Here is a 21298-nt window from a genome sequence, read left to right on the forward strand (position 1 = left end):
TTCACTTTCATCTCCATCCCCAAGGCTGCACCCACCAGCTTTGGCTTTGCTCAGCGTGAGGGCAGCCGCCCAGGCCCCTGCGGACCGCCACAGGTGGCACGAGGCAGGGCCGGCAGTCAGTGAGCCTGAGTGTTCCTCCTCTCTCCTTTCACCTGCTGAGGGAGAGCCACTTTACTCAGACAAAACTGTAAGGGGTGCTTGCCAGCCCCACCCCCAGCAGCCCCATGGCCGAGAGCTTCCTGTTCACCCACAGAACAAGGTGCACACGAGCTCGTGGGTGAAGACAGCCGCCCGCTTCTCCTTAATGAGAGCCTGATGGCGGGTGTGCGTCGACTCCCGGGGTTAATCTGCAGGGGCTTCCTCTCCTTCCACTCTCTGGTTCCAATTTCCTGTCCAAAGCAGGATTAGGGCGCAGGAGGCTGAGGCCCTGAGAAGAAGGGTGCCAAGGCCCCTTTGGGATGAGGTGGGTGTTACTGCCGTTTTCCCCAATCAGAGCTCCCCTCTGCAGGAAACAGGCAAGACCTCCTTCCCTTCCCTTGGCCCCTAGTTCAAGCTGAGTGGATACCGCTGAGGTGAGGACCCAGCGTGGTGTGCTGCAGCTCTGGCCCTCACCCCGCCTGCCCATGTTGAGGAAGGAGGTTGATCACCGACTTCTGACGTGTTAGGCTGTGGCTCCCTCAGGCCCCTGGGCTGACCTCCTCCCCACCCACAACTTCTCCAAATCAAGCAGACCCTTTGACCACTCGTTTTAACTTTCAAAAGGAGAAAAGAAAACCCAAATCTGCCCAAGTGGCACTTCAAGAGCAGGTTGGGCTAGGGTTCCTGGTGGGTTTCTCATCCATCAGCACCATGGGAACTAAGTCTTAAATCATACCTCATGGGGCCACCTGCTCAGCATCCTTACTGAGTCTGCCATCTGACCTGTTAGGAAGGATTCTGATGGGTGGAAAGGCGCCAGCTCCCAGTGAAGTCCAGGGCCCTGAGGGTACAGGGAACCAAAAAAAAAAAAGAACAAAGGAGCTGTTTCACAGAACTGAGTTTCTGCCAAGTGTCATTCCTGAAGCCTTTGGGGAGAGGTGGGTGGTGTTTCCAAAATGTTTATGGGACTTTAGTTCCAGGTGCCCACTTAACTGACTAGCTTTGATAAACTGTGTCAGGTTTTAACAATGAAAACTACATCACCTTGTGCATTTTTGTATTCTAATTCCTCATTTTTTTTTTAAAGATTAAGGTTTAAATGTTTTCCATTAGTAATTTCATTTCTAACCTGGTATAGGAGGCTTAGTTCCCTACATACCTATTATGTGCCCTGTGTCACAGGAGATTCGGGAAAAATGCACTTGGTAATCAAAGAAAATGGAACTTCTTTTTGAAAAGAAAAACAATGGTATTGACTGTATTGACACAATCTCAATAAAGCCTGTTGTATAAACAGCAGTGTGCTGAAACTGGCCTTGATGTAGAGGTGTCTTGAGCCTCTGCTTTCATAAAGCACCTGGGGAGTTCTCTGGGACTCTTGTCCCACACCTTCTCAAAGAGCATGCATTCCTCCCCAGCCAGGGGTTCTATCACCCCCGCATCAAGAAATGCCTGGGCTCTGCACCAAGTAAATGCCAGGAAGCGTTTTAAGAAACCAAAGAAAGGCAGTGGCTGGAGCTGGGGAAGATGGGTCAAACTTCCCTGGAACATTCCTGCAAGCTCTCAGGGGTAGTGGAGCATGACAGCTGGCTCAGGATCCCGGGGGCGAAGTTTCAACATCTGATACACATTATGAATGAAATCAGGGATCTCTGCTCCTGTGGACGAGGCTGGTGCCAGGCCCAAGGCGGAAGGCAGGGCTTGGGGAGCAGTCCTGGGAGAAAGCACATGCCCCACAGCCTGCCACACGCTGGGGATCTGGACCGCAGACCTGAGGCCAGTCCAGGCCCTGAAAAATCCTGGAGGAACCCCGTCCCGACTGAAAGCAGACCTGCCCAACAATCCTAAAACCTCAGGCTAGCTGCGGGGCTGGGCACAGATCTCCACCGAGGCTGGAAGAGCCCTCAAGTTTAAGGGGGGGTGCCCTTTCCATTTCCATTTTCCTTTCTTCAAAATGGATGGTGTGTAGAACTTCCTGGCAGGCCAAGGCCCTTGACGGAGGCCCAAGATGCAGAGTGAGGCCCGCCCTCCCTAAAGGTCAGCAATCTGGTGACCCAAAGTTCGCTTCACACCCTCCCACAGGGTTCTGGTTCCTGGGCCCAGCGGGGCCTGGGTCCTATCTGGGGGGCAACCTATTAAGTCGTCAGGTTCTCTAAGAGCAGTAATATCTGACTTCTTCCTGACCACTGCCTGGGCCACTCTGAGGGATCTCCAACAGGAAAAAGCACCAAACTACGCCTGCTCTCTTCCTGGATGGACAACTGGAGGAATCTGCCTCCACCCCCCAGCAGGTGGGTCCCTGGCTCCTACGAGTGAGGCTCAGATAGAGAGGTGCTAGGCGCAGAAGGTCAAGGTGAGGGGAAGAATCCATCCATGTGGAGGAGAAACACAAGAAACAGTGGTGGGACTTACCAAAAACTGTTTATTGCTCTGCGATTTTCTCTGGAAGCTGTTCACAAGACCCACGACGGCCAAGGGCCAGGTGTGCATCTCGACTGGCCAGATCCACGTGCCCACCTCCTGATCCACATAAACTGAGCACTCGGGGCCCAAAGACAGGCTTCAGGCAAACTGGCTAAATCCCAACAAGAAGAAATGATGCCGCAGATCATTTCCACCTCCCCAAATCCCATGTCCTAGATAATCAAGGAAAACACCACAAATACTGCTCCAAAATAAAACCTGCCCTGGTCCCTCATGTCTGACTGAGGAGCCAGGAGCACCGAGGCTCTGCAGAAGGCAGGAACCCAGCACCAGAAGGCACCCGTTCCTCCCCAGACTAGACGCTGGCCCCAAGGTGCACTCTGCCCACGCGGCAGGAAGACCGAAGCAGGGAGCCGAGCCTGAGGATGCCCAGGGTTTCCAATGCGAGTTGTAGCTGGTCCTGCTGCGTATGGCAGGCCCTTAGCAGCTGAGGCCCTCAGAGACTCTTCTGGAAGACCCGGTGCAGGCTCTGGGCCAGGACGTCAGTCTCCTCATAGCCTTCACAGCTTTGCTGCCAGCTCTCTGGCACCTGTTCCATCCCATAGTAGGCGCCAGCAATGGCCCCGGCCATGGTGGCAATGGTGTCCGTGTCCCCACCGAGCGAGATGGAATAGACAAGAGTCCTTTGGAGGCTGTTGAAGGTAGAGGGGATCTCGGGGTCGGGCTCCATGCAGCGCAGGAAGCAATAGATGGCGGTGGGCACAGATTCAAAGGCAGCAATGCCATTTCCTGTGGGGAGGCCACAATATGGGAACTTGACCCCTATTCCCAGGCCCCATGGTGTCCCCAAGTTTCCTGACACTTGTCACAAGTCAACTCTCTAGGCTTCAAGTTAGGCTGGGATTAAGATCACAGCCTGGGTTTAAATCTCGGCTTGCCCACCTGTTGCCTGTGTGATTCCTGTATCTTGGCTTTAGCTCCATGTGCAGAGAGGAAATAAAGTTAGGAACTTTTGCAGGGCTGGTGTGTGAGGGTGAAATGAAATCCTAGAGGTAAAGCACTCTGCAGAGTGCCCAAAACACGGAAAAATGCTGTATGAATAAACAGCAGTTATCACCATCAGCCGTAAAACAACTAACGGCCAGCAGCCGTTTCTGGGTGTTGCAGGTTGAGGGCACTGTTGCCCTAGAGAAGGCTCTGTGCCCAGCCTGCCAAGGAGCCTCCAGAGAATGGTGCTCCTGTTATGGCAGCCCCAGAAGTGCGATGGTGGAGGAGTAACTGCAGGCACCCCTCCCGTCCCATCTAAGAGCCCAAGACTAACCCTGAAGGATGACGGGTGGGGGGCAGGGGGCTACCCACCTAGCTCGGACACCACCTCCTCTCTGGTCACTGAGTCCTGCTCTAGAAGCTCCCCGATCTTCTTCAGTCGGCTGGAGTACGGACGCTCCTCCATGCCCAACCTGTGGATGGGGGCGAGATTGCAGGGAGGTCGGAGCCAGCAGGGTGGAGACGGCAGGTGGGGAAGGGTGGGGCAGGGATGTGGTCAGGCTGATACCCAGGCACAGGTGCCAGGGCAAGAAGTGGGAAGGGCTGGGTGGGAGCTGGCTGGTTTGTTCTCTGGGACCCAGAGAGCCCTGAAGTACAGCCTACGCACAGGGCTCTTCCCACCCCTCCTTAGGACCTGCAATTAAAGAAGGAAGGTTTCAGAGACTTCCCAGGTGGTCCAGCGGCTAAGACTCCACACTCCCAGTGCAGGGGGCCTGGGTTCAATCCTTGATCAGGGAACTAGATCCCACATGCCGTTAACTAAGAGTTCAGACGCTGCAACTAAAGATCCCGCACACCGCAAGGAAGATCGAAGATCCCTCATGCCGCCACTAAGACCTGGCATGTGTAATATTATTAACATTAACATTCAAATTAATAATACTTAATATTATTAAGTGGGCTTCCCTGGTGGCTCAGAGGTTACAGTGTCTGCCTGCAATGCGGGAGACCTGGGTTTGATCCCTGGGTTGGGAAGATCCCCTGGAGAAGGAAATGGCAACCCACTCCAGTATTCTTGCCTGGAGAATCCCATGGACGGTAATAGAAACATTTGTATTCATTAAATATGTATAAAATAAGTAGTAATATGTATTAAATAAGTACTAATACATATTTAATAAATACATATTTTACAAAGGTTTCCGCTTGAGGCAATGCCACCCCACCAGCCTACACATGCACAACAGACGCGCCCCCAGCCCGCCTACTTACTCCCTGGCATCCAGCACGGACTGGGCATCACTCTCCAGCTCTTCCATGTGGCCAAGGAGCTGCTCGAGGAAGTGCTCACTGGACGACTCGCCCTGCAAGGCCAGGTGCACAGCCAGGGCCTGCAGGATGGCACCATTGTAACCCAGGGAGGAGGCGTGTGTCAGCTGGGCCGAGAGCCGGGCAAACTAGGGCAAAGGCAAGGGAGGCGAAGACCTGTGGTTACCCAGGCGTGCAGGAGGGAGATGAGAGGGCCCAGAGGCCAGCCCACCCGGACTATACCTTCTGCACATCCTGGACGCTGCTATAGGCCAGGGAGATGCCGGCCACCCGCATGGCACCCCCGTTGCCGTAGGAGCCTTTGCCATTGAACTGGGCGCGTGCAGGCTCAAAGACATCCCGGCATCTGGGGCTTAGGAGTTTCCTGAAGACGGTGATCACTCCAGCACCGTAACCCCGGTCAGGGTCCTTCTTGTACTCCTGAGCAAACCTAGGGGCGAGGCCACAGGATCACAATTTAAGAGATGCCTGCCATGGCTGGGAGAGAAGAAACCTGGCTGGTTTGGGAAAAGAGGAATCCTGGAGCTGTCACTTCTAGTTTGGGAAGCTGCAGCGGCCCAAAGGACGGTGTCCTGCTGCGGGGTCTGGGGGAGGGTGTCCTGGCATGCACGGACATCGCTGCGCTGGTCAAGGGGTGCAGTAACCCCGCCCACCCGCTTGGCCTCACCTGTGAGCCATGTCCACCTCGTCGAAGGCCTCCTTGGCCAGCAGGGACTGCACCAGCGCCCTGGCCATGGCTGTGTCGTCCGTGTAGCACAGTGCTTCTGCAGGGAGGGCAGGGGGCAGAGATGGAACTGCAGGGCTTGAGGGTGGCGGCTGCGGCCTCCTGCTCACGCTTTTTATCTACTACTTCCAGAAGGCCTCAAGCCAGCCTCTCACTCCCATCCAGTTTCCCAGGCTCTCAGCCATGGGATTTTCGACAGTTCCGTACGCTGAATTGGTCACATGTCCTGCTGATTTCAGATCTCCGGTGTCTTCCCCACCCTCCAACCTGGCCTATATGTGCCGCCAGAAAATTCTTCCTAAGAGTAGAGCATCACTTTCGTCATCACACTCTCCTGCTCAGATGGCTGGCTCTCGCCTTCAGGATGAGGTCCAAATTCACTGCCATGGCCATTTGAAGCCCTTCCTTCCTTATCCATCTTATGTCCCACTGTTCCCCTCCACCTCTTCAGAACCAATCCTGGAGCCTGGGTCACATCCTTCCCACCTGGGGCTGCTCGTCTCCCTCCACCCACCTCCTCTCCTTCCTCTAGGTGCCCGGGTCTTCTGCCCTGGCACTTGTAACACACATCACTGGTTTTGGTAGCTTCTCAGGCTATAAGCTAGTTAGGGACGAGGACTTGCTTTTATCCAAAGAAGACACAGCTGTACAGAGCAAAGCACACTCCCTAATGAACCCCTTCTTATTCCTCACATCTGACATCTGCCCTCAGCCCCCGGCCCCACCCTGCTCTGTGTATCCCAAGCCCCAACCCTGCCCTCTCTTTACCTTTCACTCTCAGGAGGCCCCCACTCTCTACTTTACCAGCAAGAGAGGCCTACAGTCTCCTACCCGCAGCCACACGCTCTAGTCTCCCCTCAGAGGGACTGAGTCTCTCCTGCAGTCTAGCCCCAGCCTAGTTCCCAGGGGACCTTGCCTTGCCTTTGTCTCCTCAGCTTCTCCTTCTGTGATGCAGCAGAACCCAGTCTCCATTCAACTGGTCCCTGGCACCCAGTTTCCCCCCAGGGAACCACGTCTCTTCCACTCCCAGCCTAGATGGTCAAACATGGTGCCAATGCCACCTCCAGCCCAGCCAAAAGCACATCCTGTGCCCTGGTTCAGGGATGAATGGGTGACCTAAGCCAGGCCAGTGAGACCATCAGAGACTTCTGCTGGGGCTTCTGTAAAGAGAAACTTCCTCTGCTGGAGATGCTGAGCTAGGAGCTGCTGAGGGCTACCCCATGGAAAGGGTCTGCCTGGCTGAAGCCCACCCAAAAGAATGCAGATCTGAATCAGGAGAGGAACTGAGTCTTGAGTTCCTTTTCATTCCCACCGGAACCCATTGAAATATAGCTTCCAGGGTTCAACCTTCTACTGACAAAGCTTTCCTAACTCTAGACTCCCCCCGACTTAACTTCTCTGTGGCCTCACATCAGTAACCAGTGTCTTCATCTTGAAATTCCTGAGTTTATTGTTACACACCTCCCCTGCTTCTCCTCCAATAAACTTTTTCCTTCTCTAGCTCCTTTTCTTTCTCCAGGTTTCTGGGTGTGGCTCCTTTTTCTTACTATTCTACGTGATCTCCCAGAAGAATCCTCCTCAGCCGTGACACTGCACTGAGTTCTGAGTGATGAGTTGACCGCACAGGGGAGAGAGAGGCTGAGGGAATAGAGTTTTACAGGCAAAGGGACCGCAATACATGCAAAAGAGTTAGAGGAGGCACGAAGTGCCAGGAAGCGCAGCACAGAAAGCAAAGCCAAGGGTTCTAGAAGATGGAACTGGAACCGCAGGCGAGGGCAGGCCAAGTAGGGTACTTTAAGGAGTGTGGCTCTGTCCTAAGGGTAATGGACAACTACTGCAGAGATTCAGGCCCGGGGAGGCCTCCATAAGATCTGTTCTCAGAAGTGCACTCCAGCTGCGTGGAGATGGGCTGGTGGCGCAATGTTCTGAGAGACCGGGGTAAAACGGGTGAAACTGGCCAGAGGTGTTAAGTACTGGAGTAGGCGCAATCTAGGCGTGGCGTGCCCCGAGACGGCGAACGTTCGGGGCGAGATATGTGAACAGGGGGCTCGGATCCCGGACACGCCGAGTCCGAGGTATCCCCGCGTCGTGCAGACCGGGCTCCTCCGGCAGCGGTCCCCTCCCTGCCCGCGTCCCTCGCCGAGCCCCGGGTGCCCGCGGCGCCCGGCCCCGCCCACCTGTCCGCGCGCTCCCGGGAGAGCCGGGGTCCGGCTCCAAATCCTGGACCTGACGCAGGACTGACGTCAGGTCGACGGTGTCGCGCGCCTCGTAGACGGCGCCCACGCAGTCCCCGAGCAGCGCGCCTGCCAGGCAGCCTCGGAAGCGGGAGAGGGAGCGTGCCGCCCCAGCCCCTCCGCAGCCCGCCGCCGTCATCGCTGCCGCCGCCGCCATCCGCGCGGACTCGCCGCCACTTCCGGCGTGGCGGGCGCGCGCCCCCACTGCGCGGCGTCTCAGGCCCCACAGCGCCGCCCCGCGGCCCGGAGTCGCAGAGCCCCCCACGAGAGACCAGGGGCGGTCCCCTGGTCAGATAGGGTCCGGTCTATGTCTTTAGCCCGCATTTCCGCGACTTGTAAGGGCTTTCCCGGTGCCTCGGATGGTAAAGAATCCACCTGCATTCTTTACCATCTGATCGGGAAGATCCTCTGGAGAAGGAAACGGCAACCCACGCCAGTATCCTTGCCTGGAGAATTCTATGGACAGAGGTGTGTGTGTGTGTGTGTGTGTGTGTGTGAATTCCATGGACAGAGGAGTGTGTGTGTGTATGTGTGTGTTAGTCGCTCAGTCGTGTCCGACTCTTTGCGACCCCATGAACTGTAGCCCACCAGGCTCCTTTGTCCAAGGGATTCTCCAGGCAAGAATACTGAAGTGGATTGCCATTCCCTTCTCCAGAGAAGGTGCTTACGGGGAACAACTTAACAGAGGAGCCTGGTGGACTACAATTAATGTGGTTGCAAAGAGTCGGACCCGACTGAGCAACTGACACTTTCACTTTCCCCCAGAGTTGTAAAGGGGGTCCTAGCCGGCTGGTCGGCCACTGAAGGGCCCTGGAGAGCTGGGCAATGAGCCAGACCTTTGGGTCACTGTCCCCCCTCCCCTGCACGGTTGGCCAGCTGTCCAACCATAGGGTGGCCCCTATTCAGGCCTGGGTGCCCACCTCCAAGCCCTCCCCATCACCCTAGCCCGCTCTGGGCTTCCTCTAGGTATGGAGAGGGGGCAGAGCTGGTTAGAGGTCACACCGCTGGAGTCCAAGGGTGCTGGCTTTAGAGATGGTGTTTCCCATCTTTGCACCTCCACACACAGGAGGGTCAAGAGCCCTCTCTCCCGCTGGCTACATGCAGGGGGAGCAGAGAACCCTCTGGACTGAGAATCCCGACCTTTATTAGATTCGTTCTCTCCGCTCCCCCCATCCCTTCCATTTTCAACCAGCTTTCCTCTCCTCCCTCAGCCCCCTGCCTAGGCCAGCTCCAGCTGGCAGGTCTTGAGTGGACTCAGGGTGCGGTTTGTGGTGCGGGTGAAGGTGTCCACCTCAGGCACAAACTTCTCCGCAGGCACGGTCAGCTTCCGACGGGTGTCCATGCACTTGGTGTCCAACAGCATGGAGTTGGCCTTGCAGGCGATGTCAGCCTGCAGCCGGGCCAGATGCTTGTACAGGGCATCCAGAGCGTCCCTGGGGAGCAGGTATTAACAGCCCACTGCCCCCAGCATGAGACTGAGAACTCAGGGCTGACTGAGCTCACCAGCCTTGAGCCAGGAAGCCAGCAGGGAAGCCAGCAGGGAAGCCCGCAGGCAGCCAGGGACCCCAGTGGTGGGAGGTATCTCCCCGCCCCTCCTGCCAGCTCCCTAGACCTACTGTGCCTGAGCCAGCTTCTGCTTCAGGGCGGCAATGGTTGCCTCTAACTGGTGACCCTCGTCGGTGAGGCCGTACTGTGCCTGGAGGCAGAGGGGCAGGTTGGGAATCCCAGGTCAGCCATACTAGTCTTCTGCCCACAGGCCTGGGGGGTGGTTGCCCTGCGCCAGCACCCCTGCCCCACCAGAAAGTGAGTCATCCTGAGGAACCTTAGCAGGGGGCCTGTGCCCCGCTGGGGTGCCCTCGCACCTGGTCCCTGCAGAGTTCCACGCTGGGCCGGTAGGTCCTGGCCTCTAGCCGTGTGTGGCACAGCTTCAGGTTCTGTAACTTTCTGTGCAGGTCCTCCTCCAGGTGCCGGATGTCCTCATGCAGCTCGGCAATCTCCTCCAAGGTCTGCGGGGACAGAGCGCCCAGTCTCCACTGGTTACCCAGTCCAGGGCTTCCTGGCAGGGCTCATCTCACAGCCGGAAGTCCATGCCCCAGGAGACCACGTGGAGAAGGCTCACATTCTTCTCTTGCCACTTGAGCTCACTGTACAGTTTCTCCATCTCCCGCAGCCGCTTCCTGAAGGCGAATTCCGTGGCAACCCTCTGGGCTTCCAGCTCGTTGTTGGTCTGAGGACAGGAAGTAGGCAGGGCAAAGGGAGGGAATAAGCTCTGGCCACCTGAGGGTGTCGCTCAGGTGCAGGGAGGGATGCCATAAGACAGACCGAAAGACAAGGGTGTGTGAGTGCCCGCTGGGGCCAGCTCTTAGCCATGGAGGATCGGGGAGGTGGTGGTGGGGGACTCACCTCAGCAATAGTGAGGGCGATGGCCTCCCTCAGCTCAATGGCCTTTTTCATCTCAGCCTCTCCATGGTCCTTGTTGAACCGACTGAAGTCATCCCACTGCTGGAGTGAGGTGGAGCTGCAGGCGGCAGGAAATAGTAAGAGCATGGCCTCTGCGGGGAGGGAGGGAGAGGGAGTGAAATGTCCTTCTTACCCATTGGGCACACGTGTGGGATTGATCTTCAGAGAGATGTTCGGGGACGTGAGGTTGAGAGAGAGGCAGCCTCTGTCAATGTCCAGTGTCTCCATTTTGCCACGATGGTCAGAGTTGAGCCGCTGTCGGGCTTCCTGCAGGAGGCTGGGGCGGCGGAAGAGACTGGATCAGTGAACCATCCCTCCAAAGCAGCCCCGGAACACAGTCCCCCACCCTGGTACTGAAGGGACAGGGAGGGATGGGAAAGCTGAGCTGACAGAGGAGCTGCTGCTGCAGTTGAGACAAAGATGGGCACAGCTGGATGAGCCCCCTACAGACAAAATTAGGGCACCCAAATGCTTGTACACACCCACAGGGCACACTCAAATAGCTACACCCACATGGCTCACGTGCCCAGAAAGTCAGGGATGATGGCAAATGGACTCATCCCTCATGTTTCCAATCAATAGATAATGGCTGCTGAGAGCAGTGTCGCGAGAAGTATTCTGAGACCATGTCCAAGCGGTGCAAAAAGTGCTACGATCAGTGAGTGAGTGGTTTCTGCCATGGGCACAGAGGGGGCAGAAGGCAGCCTGAGAAGCAGTGACTAGTTACCCATGATACACAGGTTCTGGGTTGAAAACACAGCCTCCCAAGGCAGGGGAACATGAGAATGCCGTGTCTTTCTCTTACAAGAGCTTCTCAAAGGCCTGGCTGATCTTCTGTTGCAAGGCCTTCTTGGTGGCCTCAATGACCTCCACCTCTTTGTGCAGCTCCTCCTCCACAGGGTCCTTCACCACATCAATGTCACGCCGACTCTCCCGCAGGGTCAGGCATTCAATTGCCACATCCAGAGGTAGGTTCTTGGCCTGCAGGTTTTGCTCCGCTGACTCTTTCATCTAGAAGAGAGAGGGCACAGGGGGCTGGTGGGGCCATCCTACTGGGAAGCAGCTCTCATCACCACTTTAGCCAAGGGGACAGTGAGTGACTCAGATGGACAAGCCACCAAATACCCAGACCCGAAAGAGGGGAAGGAGAGGAGGTCGTCCTTGAGCAGGATCTCCTGGCACCCTGCCCTGGCTCCCTGCCTGTGCCAGGGCGTCAATCTCAGCATCTAAATCCGTCAGACACTTGTCCAGCATCTCCTTCCATCGGCTGACAGTATCGATCCTCTCTGCCAGCCGCGTCCTATTGTCATGTTCATCCCAAATGGTCTGGAAGAGACAGACACAGATAAAGAGGCTGTCGGGGGCTGGGAGCTATCCCTTCACCACCCAGCTGGACTCTGGACCCCCAACCTGGTTGTTGGTCTCGTTGCGGAGGACCCGGGCCTCCTGGCGGATCTGGTGTGAGGCATCTCGCTGGCGCTCGGCGTTGGTGGACAACAGGTAGCTGTTGGTCTGCCAGTCCGGCAACCGGAAGCGTGGACTGGGCTTGACGCTCAGCGTGGCCATGGTGCAGGTCCTGAAGGGTCAGGCCCCTAGGCCTGTTCCAGGACACCTAACTCTGCAGGAGGGGGCAAACAGGTGGCAGGAGACCACGCAGGAAAGCCTCTCCTGGACTGCAGCCCCTCTAAAGGACATGCTCCTGTCCACTTTGCTTCAATTCCCTTCCTTCTGGAAGCCTGCTTGGGAACAGCTCTCCCTACATTCAACTGTTTGAGGCATTAACTAAGTTTCCTCCCACCCGACTATCCACAGACACAAACTGTGGCACCCTTCCCTTACTGTGGCACCTTCACCCTGGAGCAGGTGAAAGGGGATAATGGGGTCCCTCTGGGTGTGTGTGTTAGACCAGGTGCTTAGTAGGGCTGGCAGAGTGGGTGGGTAGCAGGAATCGTTGTTGTTTAGCAGGAATTGTTGCTGTTTAGTCGCTAAGTCTGGTCCGACTCTTTGCAACCCCGTGGACTGTAGCCCTCTGTCCATGGGGTTTCCCAGACAAGAATACTGGAGTGGGTTGCCATTTCCTTCTCCAGGGGATCTTCCCGACCCAGGAATTGAACTTGCCTCTCCTGCACTGGAAGGCTGATTCTTTAGGGCTGAACCACCAGGGAAGCCCTAGTGTTAGTCTCTCAGTCATGTCCGACTCTTTGCGACCCCATGGACTGTAGCCCGCCAGGATGTTCTGTCCATGGAATTCTCCAGACAAAGATACTGGAGTGGGTAGCCATTCCCTCTCCAGGGGATCTTCCCCACCCAGGCGCCGAACCCGGGTCTCCTGCACTGCAGGCGGATTCTTTACCGTCTGAGCCACCCGGGGAAGCCCAGGGAAGCCCTGGGTAGCAGGAAAAATAGACCTTAATCCAATTTCCATCCCTACTTGCAGCAACTAAAGTCCTGTGGGTTTTCTTTTCTTTCCCTGCCCTAGCTTTGGGACAAGATCCGGAGGGATCGAAGAGAAGGAGCCCTGTTCTCCGTTTGGAAAAGACAGGCTAGTCTTGCCGGGGGCTACAAGTTGGCTCTAGGGAATTGGGGGTGGGGGCGCTGGTCCCCTCCCCACCTGGCCGTCACGTTCCCTCTCTCCGCCCTCTACTGGAGGAGGAGGAGGAGAGGGGGGCAGTGAGGGATCCCCACTGGGAGGAGCCGGGCTTTGTCTGGTTCCCAGCCCAGCTCCTCCCGTCCTCTCCCAGGATAGTCATCTTTAGTTTATATTACTACCCCGGCACGAAGAAAGGAGCGGGAGGGAGATCGGCCCTGGGTGTAAGCACCCCGCCTCCGCCAGCCCGGTCCCCTCGTCCTCTCACCTCCTTCCGCGCTCGCACTTCCGCCTCCCTCGGCCAGCTCCTCTGTTAAGCGCCCCCGGTTGCCAGGCATCCCAGTTGCTAGGCACCCCGCTCTCGGCGCGCCGTTCACCTCCGCCCGCCTGTTTAGTTTGGCCACCGCCGGGCGGCGGCGGCGGCTTTGGGGGCCCAGAGGCCTTCCAGGTAGGAAAGGGCCGGCGGCTGGGCTGGTGCTGCGGGTGGTGCAGCGAGGAGGAGGAGGGCGTCAGGATACGGCCCTCACTTCGTTGACAACCATTTTTATTTTGATAAAGGTCACCCACCAACATAGCAAAAAAAAAAAAAAAGATACCAAAGTCATCCTCAGGCTCACTCCCCAGTAAGTATCCTTCCAGAATGTGTATATATTTAACACTGTTTACGCACCTTCTTTTGATCCTATATTTCCCAACAATTTCATCATCTGCTTGACGTCATAAAAGGAATGATCATCGTATTTGGAGAGAGCACGTCCCTGGGAGAGGTCACTGAGGTTTTGGAAGTAGTAATGCAAACAATTCGACCATTTCTTTAAAAAGGAGAAGGGGGGAAAAAATTCAACCGTGCCAGGACCGTTTTAGGTATTGGAAAATGTTGATCGTTAATGTACATAACTAATAGGTGAGGCAGGCATGACCCCCATTTTCGCCAGCAACTAAAGAGCCTGGCGAGGATGGAAAAGTTTGGTCCCTAGGTCTATCTTCTTTCAGTCACGACTCCACACTGCCTCTAGTGGTGGCGCTGGGCAAGAGGGCGGCAGGTACGCCAGCCTCAGCTTGCCGGCCAGCTGCTCTTCGGAGGGCTGCGGAGAAAGATCCTAGGAGGTGGACGCTCTGACCACCACCGTCTTACCGGCGAGAAAACAGGCTCAGAAAAGTGAGGAACCCTGTGCCCAGGGTCACATGACTAAGTGGTAGAGCCTGGATCCAAACTCAGGCCGTCTGCTTCAGAGGCTAAGTTCAGGTTTGATAGATGGAGGATAAGAGGAGTCCAACAGGACTCCTCAGTTTTAAAACAGCAGTGAGTGTTGGGGGGTGGGGGGCGGGTGGAGGGGAGCGCGTCACAGAGAGAAGAGAGGTTAGAGAACATAGGACTTGGTAGGCAAGGGGATGATGAGGTTGGTTTTTGAGTAGTTTGAGGTGATTGTCGTGGATCCGGTACTGCAGTCTAGCCGACAGAAATGTGAGTCTGGAACTCTGCAGAGAGACTGAGGTTGGAAACATTTCCAAGCCTTCTTTAATCACAAAATTTTTTTTCCACAGAATATTTTCTAAACTCTAATACATGGCTCACAAGCCAGACATGCATGGAAATTTGTGATATAGCTCTTTATGCTAGGATTAACGAAGACAGAAAAATTTAAATCCCTGGACAAATTGTTAGAAAAAATGATCGGATTTTGGCATAGATATTTGGAAACGTAACCAGAAGAAGTAAACAAATATGGAAGAATGCTGGTGGCTTCAGCACGTATCTCTGACTGTGGTGGCCTTGATGTTCATGACTCCTGAGGCTTCGGCACATCCTGACCAGGGACAGAAGGTGTTAGAAGAAAAGGTCAGACAGCTGATGGACTGGACTAAGAGAGACAGAGTGATGAGAATGAATACTGCCGCATTCAACCATTTTGTATTAGAAAAGCCCAGAAACTATTCCGTTATTGCAATGTTTACTGCTCTCCAGAGGTTTAGATCATGTGCACCGTGCAAACTTGCTGTTGAAGAATTTCAGGTCTTGGCAGGTTCCTGGCAATTCTCCAGTGCATTCAGCAACAAGGTATTTTTTGCTATGCTGGATTTTGATGAAAGCCCTGAGGTCTTTAAAACACTCCAGGTGAAGGGAGGTCCAGTTGTCCTCCATCTTCCTGCTAAAAGTGAATTCACAGCAGATGACATTTATAATTTCCAAGTAAGGGATATCTCTGCGCAGCATATGTTCACATGGGTAGACGACAGAACTGGGAGATGGATGGGCAATTTCACAACCAGACAGCCTATACATTTTCACTATCCCTTCAAGTTAGGGATATCTGTGGCTCTCATCAGTGGACTTGTGTATGTATTGAAATGGAAGAGGACGTTTATTTTTAGCAAAAATTTTTGGGCGGTTTTAGCTCTGTGTTTTGTAATCTTGATGTCATCTGGTCGAATGTGGATTCATATACGAGGAGCCCCGTTTGCTGAAAGCAAAACTCACACAGGACAGACACATTATATTCAAGACACGTATTTCTTTCAGTATGTAGCAGAAATGTACATCATTTCTCTGTTTTATATGTGCATTACCCTGGGAATGGTGCTGTTAAGTACAGCTGCCACCTCTCGTATGAACATTATAAGGAGGAAGATAATGTCCGTGACTGGTATGTGTCTACTTGTCATCTTCTTCAGTTGGCTGCTTTCTCTCATCAGACTTAAATATCATGTCTATCCATTCAGAATTCTCATGAATTAAAAAGGATCCTAGAGATGTTAAACAAGGAAGCAAGAAACTTTTTTTTTTAATGTGGAGACAAAAACATGAAGCGGAAGAATATGAACTCATAACTTCTTTAAGTGATTGAGATTTAGCCAAAGGAGACATGTGGTGCTTTGGTAATAACAAGCTGGTTTTTTTTCCTCAAAATCTGTTATGGTATGTATCTTCTCTGTTCTTCTCAATTTTATCCTCCCAGTAAATGTCATATATTACCTTACTTAGTGAATTCCAATGACTAAGACCCTCAGAGTATATACTTTTTCTCAAAAGAGGACCATGTTTGAAAGTCCCTTAATTAATGCTTTGTCAGCTGATCTTATTCTAATATGAAAAATGTCTTGATAAGGTGTTCATCCAAGTTATGCCTGTAGTGCCTTTCTTGGAGGTGTGTATTTGCACAGCTTACTAAGTGTGCTGCTCCCGGAGCCTTCTCTTTCTTTAGAGTGCACTTCCAGTGTCTAGAGGCAGATAGAGTATCCTTGGTGCTCCATCTTCCAAGTCTTTCCTGCTGAAATACATTTTTGTGCTTCTTGATGGTTGTAGATATTACAAACTAATTAAATACTGGATTATTTCTCCATGATTATTAATTACTTTTTAACTGGAAAGGGTTCAGATAAATTTTTTAAATTTTTCTTTCAAGAGGACAATTTCTAACAAAATAGTAGTTTCTATTTTGGTCTTGCTGTGAGGTTTTCGATTAAATTTAAATCCAAGGGGAAAATAAAGACAATTCAGAGGATCAATGATGATTTTATTCATCCTTTTCTGTTTGGAGGCATGCTAAAATATCAGGTTGTTTCCAATATGCAGAAATGTAAAATGGAACGTCTTAAAAGTGGTTCTATTTCAGCCTTTTTACCCTTTTAAGTGGAAAATCAAAGTACAAATTTGGAGCTCCCCCTCCCTGACTATTTAACCGTTGACCATTCTTCTATTTTATATAGATAATCAAAGTTAAATCCTAAATAGTTTATTAATCTTGGCAAATGACAGCAAGGTTGTATTTTACTATTAAACTCTCGTCATCCTTCTGGAAATTTCTATTTTAGAAAAGTGAGAACTTTGTGAAAATGTTTTTCAAGCAACAACAATTTAGTGTTACATGAGAAGATTTCTGCAGATTTTCAAATTAATACCAAAAGGGTCTTTTTTTGGAGTACAATAAATTTTTATTATACAGCAATTTTTAAAAAAAAGACTTTGTCATAGAATTCATCTTCACATTAGAGATTCCCACAGTGAGGGAACAATTTATTACTTATAATTTTATATTTGTGGACAGATTATTTTAGGGCAAGTAAACACATTTGAGGATTAAGTCTTAGTTTAGCATCTGTAACATTTTGAAACATATCTAAAGGGACCTCTTCCCTACATGAAACTTCTGTATGTTCAGAGTATTCAGAAAATCTCCAGGCTCTTCTTCCTAGGATTTAGAAATCAGTAATGTGAAATATCATCATTTCTAATTTTAAAATTTCCCTTAGACATGTAACTATCAGTAACTAGTATCAACTGAACAGCGCTGGGAAGTTTGCAGAAACTAAACACTGCCTAACTTTTTGCAAAGTCTTTACTCTTGAATTAACAGTCTTTCCCTTTCTCTACCATCCTAGGACAAGTATTGAAGTCTGATCAGATACTGAGAATAATAAAGCTGAATTCCCTTTAAAAGTTTGATAAATTAAAAGGCAAAGGCTTATATGTAACCTTTAATTATACTGTGAGTCTTAAGAGAAGCTGAGAGATACCCCAATAACTCCCCAGCATACAGAACTCAGTCTGACAATTTCTTGGTTACAGTTGCTCTCAAATCTTTCTTCAAAGATTATATTCTAAAAACAAGCAGGGGGACCTCTGTGATGGTCCAGTGGTAAAGAATTTGCCTCGCAATGCAGGGGATACGGGTTCAATCCCTGATTGGGGAACTAAGACCCTACAGGCCTCAGGCAACTGAGCCCACACACCACGGTTGCTAAGCCCATGTGCCATAACTAGAGAGTCCACGCACCACAACAAAAGATTCCACGTGAGGCAATGAAGATTCTGTGTTCTGCAACTAAGACCCGATGTGGCCAAATAATTTTTTTTTTTTTTTCAAAAAGAGATACTTAAAAAAAAAAATCACCAGGTTTTGGTCCAGTGGTTAATAATTTGCCTGCCAAAGCAGGGGACACAGGTTCAATTCCTGGTCCGGGTAGATCCCACATGCCTGAGTAACTAAGCCCATGTGCCACTGCTGAGCCCACACTCCACAAGAGAAGCCACTGGAATCAGAAGCTCATGCAGTGTAACTAGAGAAAGCCTGATCACAGCAACAAAAACCCAGTGCTGCCAATAAATGAATAATACGTTTTTAAAAGTTACAAAATAACCAGGTTGAAAAAGAAATCAAGTGATTAAGAGATTTGTTTCACCAATGGACTTTTATCTGTTATTGCCTTCTTATTGTGAGTTGAAGAGCATGACAGAGCAGAGGCAAGGAGGTGTACAATCAGTTCTCAAGGTGTTAAGTCTAAAAGGTCAGCAGTTTCATAGCATAGCCATGACTTTATAGATGCCCACATCATGATGGTTGAAATAACAAAGCCCCGCAAATGTGAAAGTTGAGAGCCAAAAAGCCTGCTGTGGCAGCTTTCTGTGATGCCTCTGCCGGAACATGGTCACAACTTGTCCAGTGCCCCAGTGACTGTGAAGAGAGAGGGCTGCAGCCAGTCCATCCCAGAGCAAGGATTCAAACATGCTGCTGGAAGTAGGCCTCCGGCCAAAACACTGACAACCCTCTCACCAGTCTAGTGGAGCTGCAACTTTGAATCCAGAATGGTGGCTGCATGTTGGGTGAACAGCCTGTATCCCACACACCAACCCAGAGGGGGTCAGTCCTGGAGAAACACTGAGATGCCTGGGTCTGACCACTGGTGTTTGGAGGAACAGAGCCTGTACTCCTCAGGCACCATAGAGGACACTTGGCCACCAGAGCTGCTCTGTCACTCCCTTAAAGGGTCTTAACATAGATAAGATTTAAAACCATCTTCCAATATAGTAAAAAAAAAAAAAAAAAATACTATTCAAGGGAATACCACAAATGGCAAATTTTTATAACCTAAAATCTTTGTAAGAGGACAAAAACAAATTAGAAAAATTAAACTAATAAAATGGTTCGGCAACCTTAATTTTACATTTGTATAAAAATATTACAAGTGGGGCTTCCCTGGTGGCTCAGTGGTAAAGAATCCACCTGCCAATGCAGGAGACATGGGTTTGATCCCTGGTCTGGGAAGATCCCACATGCCACAGAGCAAGTACCTGTGCCACAACCGCTGAGCCTGTATTCTAGAGCCAGGGAGCCATAACTACTGAACCTATGTGCTACAACTATTGAAGCCCACATACCCTAGAGCCTGTGTGCCACGATAAGAGAAGCCTCCTCAGTGAGAAGCTCTCGCAATGCAAGAGAAAAGCATATGTAGCAACAAAGACCCAGCACAGCCAAAACAAAATTACAAATGAAAACCATCCGAATGACGGTTGTGACTGAAATCCTGTTTAGTAAAGCATCAACACTATTCTGATGTTTTTGGTTTCGGTTTTTGCAACATAATGTGCAAATTCCATCTAGCGGTAAAGAGTACTTTATGCTGCAGTAAAGAGTAATACTGTACAGTTAGCAGTTGCAAGTATCTTTGAACTGGGCTGTTCCTGAAGTCAGTTAGCGAAAAAGTCTATTAATAATTTGTTTCAGCTGAGAAACAGACATCATATAAAGTTTCATAATTCATAAGCCATGAATATGTCTGCTTTTCTTTTTAAATAAGTGAACCCAAGCATTATTCTTTTTTTTTCAAGCATTATTCTTAAAGGAAAATATTTTAATGGAAAATAGTATGAGAAAAGTGCTGCTCTATAAAGGCATTGCAAAGATCTTTATAGATTGTAGAAATTATAGAAGTAACAAAAGTGACAAGGTAGGAAAATAGCCATCTTTTTTTCAACAGATAAAAACTAGATTCCTGTCCTTTATGATAGAAACATATCAAACATTGTAAAAATGACCTTGTCCTCTCTTGGCACTGACAGATTAACCTAATTAATTTCCTTAGAGCAGCTGCAAGCTGTGCAAGTTTCAGCAGCCAAACAATTTGTCAAACGATCAAAGGACTGAAACATGGAAACTAAGAGAACTTAAGAGTTCAAGATGTACGGCCCCCCTCCTAAAATGAAAAACCACCTTGGAATTTCCCTTAGAACGACCACCTCACTTCTGTATGTCTTACTATAGTGCTCTGAGCACCCTTTTCTCTGAAGAAAGTTTCAAGCAGCTGGATTTTAATAGAATTGGTGACTTGTTCTGTCCAGTTCAGCCTGTCTTATTAATCAGTCAGAGCAATTGGTTGATTACTGTCTGCCAAGATAAACGTCATGATTTTCTGGTACACTTGTGTATGCTACCAGGCTTCTCTGGTGGCTTGGATGGTAAAGAACCTGCATCTGCCTGCAAGGCAGGAGACTCGGGTTCAATCCCTGGGTCAGGAAGATGCACTGGAGAAGGGGAAGGCTACCCACTCCAGTATTCTTGCGTGGAGAATTCCATGGACAGAGGAGCCTGGAGGGCTACAGTCCATGAGGTCGCAAAGAGTTGGATACAACTGAGTGACTACACTTTCACTTTTTCACTATGTTTACTACAGCCTGACTTATCAGGGCATGTCTTAGCATCGCTGTTACACATATTTCCCCCATTTAAGTGTATGAATCTGGATATAGTTATTGATGTTTTCTGAACTTATATCAGTGGTTTTAGGGCAAGACTGACATTAGAGTGATTTTCTTCTATTTGTCAAACTTAACAGCTGACACACATAGTTAAAGAAACTCAAACCATCAGCATTTGTTAGTTAAGGTAACCAGTGCTTCTTCAGCATCAGTAACAAGATCCTTCAAGAACACAAACTGTACCATGAGGGTTGCACAGAGTCTGGGGACATGGAGGTGGGGGAAGCCTGGGGTGCAGGATACATAATAGCAAGATGGCATCAGACTGAATTCTCTGATGTTCTGGAGAACATAAATAGGGTAAACATATAAAGAAGGGACAAGTTTTTAATATTTAGGTTGGAATCCTTTAAAGTAGTTGAGTTCCTCCTAGGTAAGGAGCTCATTCTTATGGGGATTCCTGCTTGGTTGGAGGCCTCAGGTCCTGCTAGGGTTCCTTTGAGTCAAACATTTGCAGACCGGGCAAAGAGCGATGGGGGCTGTGGAGTCAGCTCCATCCGAGGGGGACAGCCACTCCTGAGCTTCCCCTTGCGGCAGCTGTGAAAGGGCTCTGAAGCAATAGTGAAACCGATGAATCGCTTTACGTTTGAAGGGATTTTTATGTGAGATCGTCTGATTTTTTAAATGTTCAGTCAGTTCAGTTCAGTCGCTCAGTCGTGTCCGACTCTTTGAGACCCCATGGACTGCAGCACACCAGGCTTCACTGTCCATCGCTACCTTTTAAATGTTAGCAACCAATAAAAATATTTTCAACACCGAACAAAAATTATTTGCAGACTGAAACTGGCGGCCAAGTTGAGACCCCTGAGTTTAGTCTATTAAGTTCAATTATGAAACGAGAAGTGATATAGCTGAGGCCACGCAGCTGTGCAGTCCGG

General features: G+C 50.8%; 2 protein-coding genes and 1 pseudogene across 2 annotated transcripts; 1 reads left to right on the forward strand and 2 right to left on the reverse strand.

Annotated features, from left to right (window-relative positions):
* Positions 1-2540: 2540 nt before the first annotated feature.
* On the reverse strand, positions 2541-8005 carry ADPRHL2 (ADP-ribosylhydrolase like 2). Its single transcript, XM_010841172.1, has 6 exons — positions 7780-8005; positions 5546-5642; positions 5101-5308; positions 4822-5006; positions 3922-4022; positions 2541-3351 (listed from the first exon to the last, which is right to left on the reverse strand). Exons 1-6 carry the CDS (start codon positions 7991-7993, stop codon positions 3059-3061), a joined length of 1098 nt encoding a protein of 365 aa, XP_010839474.1. The 5' UTR covers positions 7994-8005; the 3' UTR covers positions 2541-3058.
* Positions 8006-8960: 955 nt separating this feature from the next.
* On the reverse strand, positions 8961-13191 carry TEKT2 (tektin 2 (testicular)). The gene is made up of 9 exons (XM_010841173.1): positions 13152-13191; positions 11707-11914; positions 11102-11622; positions 10430-10573; positions 10240-10354; positions 9956-10063; positions 9699-9842; positions 9453-9532; positions 8961-9269 (listed from the first exon to the last, which is right to left on the reverse strand). The coding sequence occupies exons 3-9, from the start codon at positions 11305-11307 to the stop codon at positions 9056-9058; spliced, it is 1011 nt and encodes a 336-aa protein (XP_010839475.1). The 5' UTR covers positions 11308-11622; positions 11707-11914; positions 13152-13191; the 3' UTR covers positions 8961-9055.
* A 1418-nt stretch (positions 13192-14609) lies between these two features.
* Positions 14610-19809, forward strand: LOC104989541 (annotated as a pseudogene).
* Positions 19810-21298: the final 1489 nt, after the last annotated feature.

The sequence above is a fragment of the Bison bison genome, unplaced genomic scaffold (genome assembly GCF_000754665.1).
Source record: "Bison bison bison isolate TAMUID 2011002044 unplaced genomic scaffold, Bison_UMD1.0 scf7180017864158, whole genome shotgun sequence".
In the NCBI taxonomy this organism is placed as follows: Eukaryota; Metazoa; Chordata; class Mammalia; order Artiodactyla; family Bovidae; genus Bison; species Bison bison.

Coding starts and splice junctions, on each gene's coding strand:
- ADPRHL2 (XM_010841172.1), bottom strand. CDS start 7,993: ATGGCGGCGGCGGCAGCGATGACGGCGGCGGGCTGCGGAGGGGCTGGG. Junction 5,007..5,100: donor GCGTCCAGGATGTGCAGAAG/GTATAGTCCGGG, acceptor CCTTTGCCCTAG/TTTGCCCGGCTCTCGGCCCA. Junction 3,352..3,921: donor GGAGGTGGTGTCCGAGCTAG/GTGGGTAGCCCC, acceptor GCCTCCCCACAG/GAAATGGCATTGCTGCCTTT.
- TEKT2 (XM_010841173.1), bottom strand. CDS start 11,307: ATGAAAGAGTCAGCGGAGCAAAACCTGCAGGCCAAGAACCTACCTCTG. Junction 10,355..10,429: donor CCCACACGTGTGCCCAATGG/GTAAGAAGGACA, acceptor TGCCGCCTGCAG/CTCCACCTCACTCCAGCAGT. Junction 9,843..9,955: donor TCAAGTGGCAAGAGAAGAAT/GTGAGCCTTCTC, acceptor CTGTCCCCGCAG/ACCTTGGAGGAGATTGCCGA.